The 14,319-nt window shown below is 36.7% G+C and overlaps 2 protein-coding genes across 11 annotated transcripts in view; one reads left to right on the top strand and one right to left on the bottom strand.

Annotated features, from left to right (window-relative positions):
- LOC106871370 (uncharacterized) overlaps nucleotides 1–2,924 on the top strand; it is a 121,934-nt gene extending 119,010 nt beyond the window's left edge. For all 4 annotated transcript variants that reach the window (XM_052976725.2, XM_052976728.2, XM_052976727.2 and 1 more), the window contains one exon: nucleotides 182–2,924. In XM_052976725.2, the coding sequence (XP_052832685.2) occupies nucleotides 182–247 (66 nt within the window). In that variant the 3' untranslated portion in view covers nucleotides 248–2,924. The remainder of the gene's footprint in view (nucleotides 1–181) is intronic.
- LOC106876041 (uncharacterized) overlaps nucleotides 2,899–14,319 on the bottom strand; it is an 18,945-nt gene continuing 7,524 nt past the window's right edge. For 6 of the 7 annotated variants that reach the window (XM_089341387.1, XM_089341388.1, XM_089341391.1 and 3 more), the window contains 4 exons: nucleotides 13,672–13,816; nucleotides 10,002–10,052; nucleotides 9,619–9,810; nucleotides 2,899–7,112 (listed from right to left, as the gene is read on the bottom strand). In XM_089341387.1, the coding sequence (XP_089197513.1) occupies nucleotides 6,733–7,112; nucleotides 9,619–9,810; nucleotides 10,002–10,052; nucleotides 13,672–13,816 (768 nt within the window). In that variant the 3' untranslated portion in view covers nucleotides 2,899–6,732. The remainder of the gene's footprint in view (nucleotides 7,113–9,618; nucleotides 9,811–10,001; nucleotides 10,053–13,671; nucleotides 13,817–14,319) is intronic. The other variant, XM_089341392.1, reaches the window with a different exon arrangement.

The following is a 14,319-nucleotide window of genomic DNA, read 5'->3' on the forward strand; positions in this document are numbered from 1 at the left end:
CAAACCATTTTCTCCACAGATCAATAGAACCATTCATCCATTGATAAGTATATTTAACGATAAAATCTCCATCAATGTAGCCTATTAATTATGTTAATGACTAAACTATTAAACATACATTTATGCTTCCCTTTTAACATTCACTGTTTCTTTGTGTTTTTATTCTTCTTGTAATTCTCAGGGAGAGCCTGAAATCATAGAAAGCAAGCCCCCACTTTCACAACCTCGAAGAACATTTCGAAAATAGCAAGGGAAATTGTCCAGACGAAGAGTATGCAGGCAGGAATGAAGTAAAAATTATTGCATACATCTTTATTTTATGTCTATAGTTCTGAGATGAATCGTTACGAATACAATTAAGATGGATTGACTCCTTTCCAGAGTGTATATTTAAAATATTTACATTTAATATATAATATTAATAATATTGATATTCATTCATGAGCCATCAAGCAGGCAAGAATCATTAACGTGCCAGGCAAAATGCTTCGTGGCGTTTCATCTGACTTCAAGTCCTGAGTTCAAATGCTGCCGGGGTTGACTTTGCCTTTCATCCTTTTGTGGTTGATAAAATAAGTACCAGTTATGCACTGGTGTCAATGTAATTGACTTACTCCTTTCCTGCAAAATTGCTGGCCTTATGGCAAAATTTGAAATGAATATTTACATTTATATTGATATTTATATCAATATTAAAATTTAATATAAAAATATTTGCCGTTACTCTGCACTTTTGATCACTTTAATCCCTAATTGTCATTAGATGTGTTATTCCGGGATGTCTACACCAAGTCCAGTTCTGGATAGAAGTCATCCAGGAATAAGAACACCTATGGTTGACTGCAGTGTGATGTAAACATTGCAAGCAATTAAGCACAGTGATAATTTTATAAGTTAAAACATATACATATACATACACTCTTTTACTTGTTTCAGTCATTTGACTGCGGCCATGCTGCAGCACCACCTTTAGTCGAGCAAATCGACCCCAGGACTTATTCTTTATAAGCCTAGTACTTATTCTATCGGTCTTTTGCTGAACCGCTAAGTTACGGGGACGTAAACACACCAGCATCGGTTGTCAAGCGATGGTGGGGGAACAAACACAGATACACCAACACATGCATATATACATATATATATATACACACACACATACATTTAACTAATTATAAACTGTTCAATTATGCACAAACATCTAAGTTAAACTGTATATATTGTCTTTAAGATATATTAAGTGTACATACTAAATATACACATGATAAACATATACATAAGTACTCATGCATAGCTAAAATGACATGCACAGAAATACAGACGCTGTACAACTAAACATGCTGTCTACAGCTGTCCAACAAACTTATTATACATGTATATATATATATGTGTGTGTATATATATATATATATATATATTTGTTGTTTTTTAAAAATATGGTTCACATATGGTAGAATCTGAAATTTTGATTAGAATTCAGCTGAAGCTCACTATTTCATGAGTGTTAGTGCCACAAATTTGTTACCAAAATCTGATAATAAAAACAGAAAGGTAATTCAGATTTTTTTCCCAGGTGTTATTTAATAAAACTGCACTCCACAACCATTTCTGTTTATTGAGTCATTTAACATTGTCACTGATTTCGCACCAAACCCATTTGGTGGTATTGGAGGCTTTGGCTCCATGAAAATTTACTTTTATTCTACATATTCTGTGTGTGTGTTTCTTTATCTGTAGGTGAATAGTTGAATTTATTTTAATTCATTTATATCGATAGAAAATTTGTTCTTGATGAATTCCATCTGACCCACATCTAGAGCTGTGATTCCCAACGTGGGGCGCAATTCGAGAATGACTTATTAAAAAAAAAAAAAATTCTTTACATCCCTTCTATATATTTTTATTAAAGTTTTGACACTTTAGCGACAACATATACTGGTCGTACCTCGTTTGTTAAACATAAGATCTGATGTCTCTAAAGTGGATAAAGTAATCGAGTGTGCGTGTGTGTGTCGTAGAGATCTATGGATGCACAAACCGGACAAAAATAAAACAAATACAGACGACCTATTGGACAATTTTATCAAATTTTTGACACTTTAGAGACAACACATTTCGTTTTTCACAGCTCCAATCGTAGTCACAATCGTGTGTGTGTGTGTGGTAGAAATTTATGGATAGAATTTCATTAAAAAATATCCATTTTCTTGACTCCACCATAACCCCTCCTAAACACACCCCCCCGCCCAAATTTTGTATATTCGGAATTGACATGATGTAACACATATTTGTAGACAATTTCCTTAAACATCATTCATTTTTCTGAAAGTTATTTATCATCATCCAAAATCGGGGCCGCAGAAATCTGTTGTTATTCTGATTCATTAAATACGTAAAATGAGTAGAACAAGTAAAAAAAAAAAAGGTTTACACGTATTTTTTTTGTTTTTTTCATATTCGTTTCCTATACATTTTTCCTTTACTTCCGTTGCACTATTTATTTTTTTTCGTTTCCGGGTAAAATTGTAAACATTAACCAAATTTTGAAAAACAAAAATTAAACATCACAAGGGGGCATCACGGTTGCCAACCGATTTTGGGGAACCACAGCTAAGCAAGTTGTCCAGCATTACTGACAATTCTGCCTTTATTGCCAGTCTGCCACACTGTCTCATAATATTGGTTTCAAATTTTGACACAAGGCCAGCAATTTCGGAGGCGGGCATAAGTCGATTACATTGACGCCTCCAGAACTCAACTGGTTCTTATTTTGACTCCCAAAAGATGACCTCAATGGAATTTGAACTCAGAACATAAAGACTGAGAGAAAATGCCAAACTAATCTTAAAAAGAAACATAATTAGCAAATGTAAGAGAAAAACAATTGGTCGGAAACAAAAATAAAAAGACAAAGTTTTATTATTTTTTTTATGTGTTGTTGATATTATTTTCAGTTTTAATGTCACAAATGTTTCCTGGAAGTCTGTTATTTCTTCTCAAAGTTCTGTTGCTGTTTTTTGTTTATTTTGTTCTTAAAGCTTTTTATTATTAGTTCAAGAATCACTGAAATTATTTCGTTTTTTTTTTATTTTGTTTTTCAAAAGAGATTATTAAAGTCAATTTCGGCTTTTGTTTCTCTGGAATATATTCACCATTCCTTTCTTGAAATAGAATTCAGCAGGCACAACACTTTTTTTTCTTTTTTTGTTTTAATTAATAATAATAAATTCTTTTGATGATGATTACGATGATGATGATGATGATGACGGAAGTGGTAGTGATAACAATGATGGCAGTGATGACGATGATGATGATGATTTCTTGATAAGATATGTGGCCTTAGGAAAGAGGTGATGAGGAGTTGTGGTCTTCAAGCCTTTTCCAATAGATATTACTAGATGATGGAAGAAGTTTCATTTGCTATTATCAATAATAATAATAATAATAATAATAATAATAATAATTTCTTCTATAGGCACAAGGCCTGAAATTTGGTGGGTAAGGGGCAAGTCGATCATATCAACCCCAGTGCTTGACTGGTACTTGTTGACCCCGAAAGGATGAAAGGCAAAGTTGACCCCAGCAGAATTTGAACTCAAAACATAAAGACGGGTGAAATGCCACTAAGCATTTCAGTGTGCTAACGATTCTGCCAGCTCACCCGCCTTTTCAATAATAATAATAATAACAACAAGTTTCTGGTTTGGGCATGTGGCCACTACTTTCAATGGTAGTGGGATCGGTTGATATTATAAACCCCAGTACTTGACTGGTACTTTATTTTATCAACCCTGAAAGGGTGAGAAGCAAAGTGGACCTTGGTGAGATTTGAACTCAGAATGTAAAAAGATGGAACAAATACCACAAGGTATTATTATTATTATTATTAAGTAGCAGCCTGAAGATGAGATGGTAGACTAGTCATAATAATGATGGTTTCATACAACATGGCAAAAGGCCTCAGATTTGTAACGGGGAGTGGAGAGTAAAGAGGATATTGTGATCTTTCCCAAGAATATGTGATACATCAGTGAAATGGCTTCAGCTGGGAATTGAACCTGCTTCATGGATTCAGTTTATCAATTGCGTATTTGTACTCTTCTGTACTTTACAACAGCTGTTATTATTAATAATAATAATAGTAGTCCTTTCTACTATGGGCACAAGGCCTGGAATTTTGCAGGAAGGGAGTCAGTCAATTACATTGACCCCAGTGCTCAACCCCAAAAGAATGAAAGACAAAGTCGACTTCAGCAGAATTTGAACTCAGAATGTAAAGAGCTGGAAGAAATGCTGCTAAGCGTTTGGTCTGCTGCACCAACTGTTCTGCCAACTTGCAGCCACAACGCTAACAATTGTTATTACCATTATCGTTATTATTATTATTATTTCTCCAATTGGCAGTAAGCCAGCAATTTGCAAGGGAGGAAGTCTCGCTGACAGAATTGATTCCTGTATTTAACAGTTATTTATTTTATTGATTGGGAAGGATGGAAGGCGAAAGCGAAAACAAGGAAAGGAAAGGAAAACATCAACAACGGCAGTATTTTGGACTCCGACTGAAGATGGAGGGTGGGAGTGGGTTGCTCTACTGTTCCTGGCACTCTACCACCACCACCACGATGATGATGATGATTTCATTCAAGTAATCAGAATAATGATGATAACAATAATAATAATAATAATAATAATAATAATTTCTAATAGAGGCACATTCCCACAAATATTTTGTATATATTTTGAAGGAAAGTAGTGGGGAGGAACAGTCAAGTGAACGGACATTGCTATGTTACTGGTACTTGTTTTTGTGTAACCGACTCCCACTTGACCCGACCCCACAATGGAGCAAAGCCAAATGTTGCTCTGAATGGGATTTCGCCTCAGAATGTCTCAGAGCGGAAGAGAGAGAGAGAGAGAGAGAGAGAGAGAGAGAGAGACAGTTGTTTGGACAGCACTGTCTGGGCCCTGTCACTACCTTCAATAAATATATCGCATATTTATACAAAGTCATGCACCTTGGCACAAGGTCATACACATTTGTATAGGGTTATATATTGGTACAAAATCCCACATTGAAACAAGTTCATACATGTGTACGAAATCATAGAATGTGTGGGGTCCTACAAGTGTACAAAGTCATAGAATGTGTGAGGTCCTACATGTGTACAAAGTCATAGAATGTGTGGGGTCCTACATGTGTACAAAGTCATACGAGACCAAACATTTGTTCAAGATTGCACATTGATAATCAACTGCATCATCTTCAGTATTGCTGCCCCATGATGGATGAAAGGGAAAAAAAGTCAGCAGCCCTAAAAGAGTTGAAAATGAAAAACTGGGACATGTAGCCCCACAGTCTACTCTTTTAGTCCCTCTCCCAGCTTCTACCTGGAATATTGATAATAATAATAGTTTCAAATTTTGGCAAAAGGCCAGCAAGTTTGGCAAAGTCAATTAAATCGACCCCCAGCATTCAACTGGGACTTAATTTATTGACCTTGAAAGGATGAAAGGCAAAGTTGACCTCAGCAGTATTTGAACTCAGAACATAAAGACAGATAAAATTTTACCAAGCATTTTCCCAGCATGCTAAGGATTCTGCCATCTCACCACCTTATTAATAATGATAATAATAATAATAACGATGATTCTAGCAAAAGCACAGAGGGCCAAAAGTTAGGACAAGGAACAGTCGTTTATATTGACCCTGGTCCTTGACTGCTACTTTATCTTATCAACCTCAGAAGGATGAAAAACAAAGTTGGCCTAGGCAGGATTTGAACTCAAAATCTAAAGAGTTCTAACTTGAAAACCACAAAGAATTTTAACCAAGGTTGTCATTCTTCCATTCTATCAATAATAATAATAATAATAATAATAATAATAATCCTTTCAACTGAAGGGACAAGGCCTGAAATTTGGTGGGGAGGGGACTAGTCGATTACATCAACCCCAGTGTTCCACCGGTACTTATTTTATTGACCCCCGAAGGGATGAAAGGCAAAGTCGACCTCGGTGGAATTTGAACTCAGAACATAGCAAGAGGTGAAATACCACTAAGCATTTCGTCCAGCAAGCAAATGATTCTGCCAGCTCACCACCTTAATTATGATGATGATGATGATGATGATGATTTCAAATTTTGGCACAAGGCCAGCAATTTCAGGGGAGGGGGTATGTCAATTACATTGACCCCAAAAAATGAAAGGCAAAGTTAACACCAGAATGTAAGGACGGCCGAAATGCTGCTAAGCATTTTGCCTGGCATGTTAATGGCTCTGCCAGCTCACGGCCTTATAATAATAATAATAATAATAATAATAATAATAATAATAATAATAATAATTGTTGTTGTTGTTTCAAATTTTTAACAGAAAGCCAGCAGTTTTGCGTGGGTGGGGGGCAAGTTGATTACATCAATGCCAGCACCTGACTGGTACTTTATTCTATCGACCCTGAAAGGAGGAAAGGCAAAGTGGACCTCAGTGTCATTTGAAACCAGGACGTAATGAACCAGAAGAAATGCAGTAAGCACTTTGTCTGCTGTGCTAACAATTCTGCCAGCTCACCATCTTATAATAATAATAATAATAATAATAATAATAATAATAATAATAATAATAATGATAATGTGGATTATAGACACAGCCATATAGATGGGGGAAGCAGAATATTTTCTGAATTTTAAAAAAACAAAAAAGGAAAAAAAACCAATATAGTTTGTGTGTGTGTTTGTTATACAGTTGTTTCCATCCCATTGTTAGGGGAAGGGGCTGCTTCATTGTCTGTCGACAGGGATGCCATGGTGCAGTGATAACGCATTTGGTGAATAGAGGGTGCTGGTGCTGGTGGAGGTGGTGGTAACAGTGCAGGGTCAAGCCCTTGATCATAGATTATGGTTTCGTACGGAGGAGGAGGATCGTAGCCCGGATATGGAGGCAGTTCGACTGGTTTGGGGAAATCCATGCTGGAGAATATTCCAAAGAAGCCTTCCCAAGTGAGAATATCATAGGGGTCGGCATGGAGTTCCCCTATAGTTCCTATAGGGCCCCGCGGATGGCCTGACTGTTGGCTTCGCCCAATATCCTGGTGTGCTATAGGAAAGAGATAAACACCTGCATATTCATATAAAATATATATAAATAACATATATATACACATACACAAAACATACACATTATTTTATGTCAATTTATGTGAAATAAATGTTAATTTGTATGAGGTTATGTTAACATTTTAAAAGGTTCAGTTACTCATTAGATAATTGGGTTTGTTGTAATTTTTAGCTCTGATCAAGTTACTCATTAGATAATTGGGTTTGTTGTAATTTTTAGCTCTGATCAAGTAAACCCATGAATAAATACATTCTAGCCATGACAATCCTGTCTTTGTTTTCTCAGATACAGAATAAAGAAAACTACTTCAACTAAAGTGTCCTTCCTTCCTTGTAATTTTAAGTATGGAATTTGTTTCTAGTAATAACCAAAGGTATGCCAAGAAGGTTTAATACTAAAAAATGTTAATAACTTGACAGCATTTTTGTAGAATGTAATTTGAAGAATATTTGGCTGCTGTTTCTAGCATAGAAGTTCCTCAATTGAAGGTTAAATGGAATAAGGAAGTGATTGGCATAACATTATTATTGTCAGAGCTGAGCAAGTACTGAAGTCTGTCGCTGATGAACGATAACATAAAATTGTTGACAGAGCAAAGTTAGTTGAGATACGGTCCCAGGATGGCATGGTTCTTATCAGACTGATAGAGAAAATCTTTGATGAGAACTAATTATATTTCATGACATGGAAAAATTTCCATGGACTCCTTCTGCATGAAAAACACATAAGTGTGTGTGTGTGTGGGTGGGGTTAATATAATGAAACAAAAAATAATTTATCAATTAAAAATTCACTGTAAATGGATGGAAAGGTTATTATCATGAAGGAATACAGAGATCATTATCACTAATGAACATTCTTGTCAAGAAAGACAAGGGCCACAACTCTGTATGTCCTTTTGATTGAAAAGTTTGGTTAACCTTAGAACAGAATGTATGTTACACTCCACTCAGTTATGTGTCCACAGAAATAGTAATATCAACAGGCTAAGATCAGAACAGATAACCTTTGTATGTGGCAGAGTGTCTCTCAGACAAGAGTTGCTAAGCAGCAAAAGCAATGAAAGATAGATTAAGCAAGAGAGAAGAAGAATGGCATTTTGTAAGTGAGGCAGAGGGAGCTGCTGGTGTTTTCTGGTAGCTGTGGGGGGAGGAGGAAGAGGAGAAACACTGCGCATATCAACAAAAGGTTATACATGGGTCTGTTCCTTAGAAACTTGAGAATGGTACCAATGCAGACGAGAGCAGATCACCTCTCTTCAACACACGATTATTATGATTGCATCACATTTTGAAAGTTATGCTTTTTTCAGCCCAAGAGAGGCAGTGACTCTATTTTGTCCACTTGGACTGCAGGTTCAAGTCTTGCCATACAAATTTTTCTCTGACATGAAAACAAGGATGGAATACAACACACAAAAGATTTACCAAAAAAATCACACAGCAGCAGAATAATATGAATCGATTCTATTCCATATCTAAGACCATTTTACTTCTTGTTGTAAAGTGAAAAATAATAGATAACTCTGAAACTAGAAGTAGTGACAACAAGGGACAACAAGGGACATAGCTTTTGGAGAAGCCTCTTTACACAGCACATTCAGCACTACCAAGGTGGACTTTTACACCGTCTCTAGAATCAAAGGTTTCAAGAAAAGTACAATTTCAAACGAAATTATATATCTTGTGGTTCTCTAGAAAGTGCCAACCATTTTACAGTTTTCAAAATAACTGAAATTCATTTACAGATGCAGTTAATTAAATGTGATTGCAAATGTCAACGATGTCGTTTATCAGAGGAAGACATGTGTAACCTAATCTGTCTTCTTCTGAGATGAGGGGTTTATTTTCCCTTCTTTGGGAATGGGAGACACTCTAATGTGTTTCCAAAAACCAAGACAGATTCCTGTGTGGAAAGAGAGAGAAAGAGAGAGAAAGAGAAAGAGAGAGAGAGTTGGTTGAGGGGAGGAGTTAGCTCTAGGATATAAGTGTTTAAAGCTAATGAGATGCTGTCAGAATCGTTGGTTTGAAATGACTGGAGGCTGTTTTGTACTTGGTGTGTGTGTGGAGTGAGCTTGGTAGTATGCAGGGAAATAGCTTCTGATGTGATTTGTATAATGTGTGTGTGTGTGTGTGTGTGTGTGTGTGTGTGTGTGTGTGCAAAATGGGTAAAGAATGTGGAGACAGAGAAATTCCTTTGACAAGGGACAGAAAAGGGGTCAGCTGCAACTTGAGGGGTCACAAAGCTTACAGGTTATGTGATCCTTGGCCATATTCTTCACCTATATTTATGGTACACCAACATTACAAAGCTCATCTCTCCCTCCCTTTCTGTCACCCTCACTCCTCTTTCTCTCTCTCATTCTCTTTCCCTTCCTCCCTCCCCCCCTCTCTCAAAATACGTCCACTTCATTAATTGTAATTCCCTCACCAAAAAAACTACCTACGGCTATGTATGTTCCTCAAACTGACAATTAGAATAGGATATAGTATAACAAAATACAAACCAGTTCTTCTGTGCCGCAGAATTCTAGTTAGTGTGAAGCTTGTGTTGGGAGTTTCATTGATGCGCAGTTGGCTCCGGCGCCATACGTGATAGGTGAAAGCACTGGCTATTAACAGGATAAGTGGAATGACGATTCCAATGGCAAGCAGAAGGGTGTGGCTTGATGTGTTTGGGGCTGTAGTTTGGTGGGAGTCTGAAAATGAAACGAAGGATTTTGGGAGTTAGGAATTAAATAGAGAATAGAAAGAGACTGGACTAAAGATCAAACAACAATGTTTAGTGATTTATTGAGTCTACTATCAACAATACAATACAAAATGACACACACACACACACACACACATTGAAGTTATTAATTAGAAAGGGAAAAAAGTTATTACTTACTGTTATCTCCATTAAAGAGGGTGGTGGGCCAGGGTAGAGAAGTAGTAGGATCTATAATAATAATAATAATAATCATAATAATAATATTTTCTTACATTTTCCACAAAGGCAATAGATGAGGAGGACAATTATAAAGACAAAGTGGTGGTGGTGATGGGCCTTACATAGAAAATTGAATGATTAAAAAATGTGTGAAGGCATGAAATATAAGCATCCATGGTGTCCAAATAATAAATGATGATAATATAAGCTTCCTGATACAGAGAGCCTCCATGATGTGCCAATCAAGGGATCCCACAGATCACCCTAAACACCAAAAGTAAAATATCCTAAGTTATTCTCCAGCCTACTGAGAGCAAAGTATATTTAGGGTGGTTCTCTGCATTCTTACCATTTTCACCATTCCTGCTCGTTTTTGGATGAACAGCAACTTGGATAAGGTCGGAGAAGGAAGCAGTTAAACCAACCCTCCACAATAAGAATGGGTAAATACATACAAAATGGTAAAATAGATACTTCCTTTGACTTTATTTTAGTACAAATCATTAACTAATTAACTCTTTCACTCATTACTCAGCATTCATAACCACAAGTGAGGCACAAAAGCTGAAGGATTTCTGGAGAAACATGACTAGACAGAGTGCATAGCATGGAGATGAGGAATTTACTCTGGGTTGGGATGGAATGTCTCTATGTTGGAAGATCACAGCTCTGGTGCTATGGGCATGTGATTAGAATGTTACAGGTAAGAATTGGAAGACGGATTCTTCAAGCCAAACCAACTGGCAGGAGACTTAGGGATAGACCAAGAATAAGACAGTTTGCTTATGTCCATAGCTTCAGCTGGCCATATTTGAAAATCCAGTTGGAAAGTCTAATGACAGTTGCTTCTGATTGGACTCTATAGAAGAGGTGCCTTCCAGGAATAGTGGGTAGAAAAAGATGGATATATGGATAATTACCAGGTATTTAATTTATTTACCTTAGAGAGAACTGTACTGAATTTATCCTGATAAAAAGATTGTATTTGTGGCATACTAGCAATGTGAACTTGCAACCACAGATTAAATTTATTGCATAATTTGATTTGATTCCTTCTACCTAATCCATAAACCTGTCTATTTTGTGACAGTCGTGGTTGCTATTGCCCACAACAACAGCAGAAGCAGCAATGTTGCAGTGATGGTATCAGTAACAGTGACATTAGCAGTTATTGTGCAGTAATTCAACAGCAATCAACAGATCTCTTAACAGCAAACCAAATCAGCCAGGTTCCAAAGTCAACAACAAATATGAATTAGACAAAGCAAATACCAAAGTCCTTTCACCGACAGCAGTTATCACAACTGATAAGTTACTACATTGAACTCTATTACAGGACTTCCCAGTTGAGCTTTCATTGAAAGTACATGGCAGCAAAAATGAAAAATATGTTCATTTATATGCAAACATCACTACAGACTCACTTGCATTTCTTCATATCTATTGCATATTCATACATATATATGTTCTTTCATGTACATTTTCAGACTCACTTGCATGTATATGCACACACACACACACACACACACACACACACACACACACAGTATAACTTATGCACAAATGTGTATACTTAATTAACTCTTTTCATTGAACTTAATTAACTGTTTCCAAATGTAGTCCTGTGAGTACCACATTGAAAGCACTTGTGCCAGTGCCACTGTAGAGTGGTTGGCATCAAGAAGGTCACTCAGCTGTAGATATCATGTCAAAACAGACATGGAGCCACCTGGTCAGCTGGTCAGCTCTTGTCAGACTATCCAACCCATGCCAGCATGGAAAGCGGATGTTAAATGATGATGGTGAGGAGGATGAGGAGGAGGCTTGTCCTAGTTAAATTAAATCTGTCACCAAACAGGAAATATTTTCCCCATTTTTTGGTTATAATGAAATAAAGTTGTGATAATCTGCATTTTGTCTTCTGGTTGGATTTATATTTTCAACAGAAGAAAGGCAAATTAATTGTGGAGAAACTTAGAACATGGATGTATGAGAATAAACACAGTTATACAATTGGTTGAACACTGAACCATCCAATTAAGACTGTAGGACTACTTTGTAGAATACCTGAAGGTAGGGGTACAGGGGATTAACATAGAATACATCATAGATTCAACTATTTGTATCATAATACTTCTTCCACAAAAAGAAGAAAAAATGAACAACAAAATATTCAAAACATTGGAATTTATTATAATTGAAAGCTGCTGTGGATGTGTAGACACACTTATACACACACACACAGTCATAATCATCACAACCACCATCATCATCACAACCACCATCATATTACTGATATAATGCAATATCATTTAATATGAAACCCAGTTTACGGTTAGTGACAACTCCACCCATCCATAAACCATTTACACACAAACAATGTCAGCAGACAACATTATTTGTGAAAATATTTGTAAAATAATGTATTTTTTTGGTGTTTGGCCCAAATGTTTTCTCTCCTACTTGACACAGATAATCAACTAAACAAACACAGTGGTATTTGTACTAGAGACAGTTATATAATGTAGTCATTCTATACATACAAATACTATACACATTTATATGCTGTAGCCATAATATATACAATAGTTAATGTAACCATTCTATGAGGGGGTGGGGCTGAAAAGTTCCTGGCTTTTGGGTAAAAGAAAATATAGGAACAAGAGTTGATTATGATTTTAGCTAACATATTCCCCTCTCAGATTCATGCACTTATTGCAATGGTCCTTCAGTTTTTCTAAGCCCTGTAAAAGAACTCGGAAGGTTGGGTCTCCAACAAGGCCTTTTGCGATATCCTTAAAGCCAAGAATTTTTCAGTACCCCCTCATAAAAATACCATTATATACTATAGTAATACTATATACAATTATAAACTGTAGCTATACTATATACGGTAATATAATATAGCCATACAATATATACAAATACTTTTATATACTGTAGCCATACTAGAGTAAAGGGTGAAGACCCCCCCTTTTCTCATGAATGACCATGGGATTGCACCTAGAATGTTCCCCTTTGAGGTACATGTCCAGGCAAGGTGGTTTATGGAAGAAGACAGTTGCCCATAAATACCAGCGTCCCCTCTCCACGCCACTGTTGTTATCCAAGGGAAAGGCAAAGGGGCCGATACAGCTTGTCTTTGTATTTAGTCAAAAGAAATCATTATTATACACTGACGAGCTAGCAAAATTGTTAATACATGAGATGAAATACTTGGTGATATTTATTGCAGTTCTTTACATTCTGAGTTCAAATCCCACCAAAAGGGATCTCTGTCTTTCATCATTTTAGGATTGATAAAATAAAGGTACCAGTCAAGAACTGGGGTTGACAAAATCAGCTGCCCCCGCCATCCACCTCAAAAAACTACTGGCATCGAACCTAAACCAGAAACCATTGTTATTATTATTGATGTTGTTGTTGTTGTTGTTATACATTGGTCGCTCTGCGTTCAGTTCTAACCCTAACCCTAACCCTAACCCTAACACAATCAGGAACTGGAAATTGGTGGGAACAGTTTCAAATCTTAGGAAGGTAAACAGACAGCCATCAGTATCGATGGCTGAATTGACAAAGACGGTCATATAAACAGAGAGAAAGAGAGAGATAAGAGTTCAAAACTCACCAGGTATTATAGTAACTTTTGCCTTACAGTAAAAATTGGTTTGGTTTTGGAACTGTTTATTGATTTCAAGAATGCCATAGTAATACTGACCACCACGCAGATAAACAGGCTCACGATAAGAGGTTGTGTTACAGGTGAACTCCTTCTGAAAAAGAGAGATAAACAAGAGGTGAATATTCTTAGCGTGTGGGTAATAAGTGTGAAGGCATAAGATTAGGGTTTCAAATGCTGGATCAGGTCGTGTACAGTGTTCTTGAGCGAAACATTTTCATTTGCCATTGCACCGTCCACTCAGCTGTAACTGAGTCACCTGGCAATGGACCGGCATCCTATCCAGGGGGAATGTTGTGATCTCACTTTTATTACATGGAAACTGGATAACTGGACCTACGAGTCCCAGGACTTGAGATACTAATGTCCAGCATTGGGAGGATGGGAGTATGTGTAATAAGGTGAGGCTGGCAACTGGCTTGGTAGACACCCACAAAATTATCCACCATCTTTCCAACAACAACCTTTGGCACCCTTTTTGAGTTCCATATGTGAAACATTCGTGGAAATGCTCACAAAATCCAAAAACAAAACAGCAGCCATGACTTTTGGAAACCCTTTCCATGCTCAGAATTGCTGAAACAGGCTAAATTACCT

The sequence above is a fragment of the Octopus bimaculoides genome, chromosome 24 (assembly GCF_046866305.1).
Source record: "Octopus bimaculoides isolate indiv1 chromosome 24, ASM4686630v1, whole genome shotgun sequence".
NCBI classification, from domain to species: domain Eukaryota; kingdom Metazoa; phylum Mollusca; class Cephalopoda; order Octopoda; family Octopodidae; genus Octopus; species Octopus bimaculoides.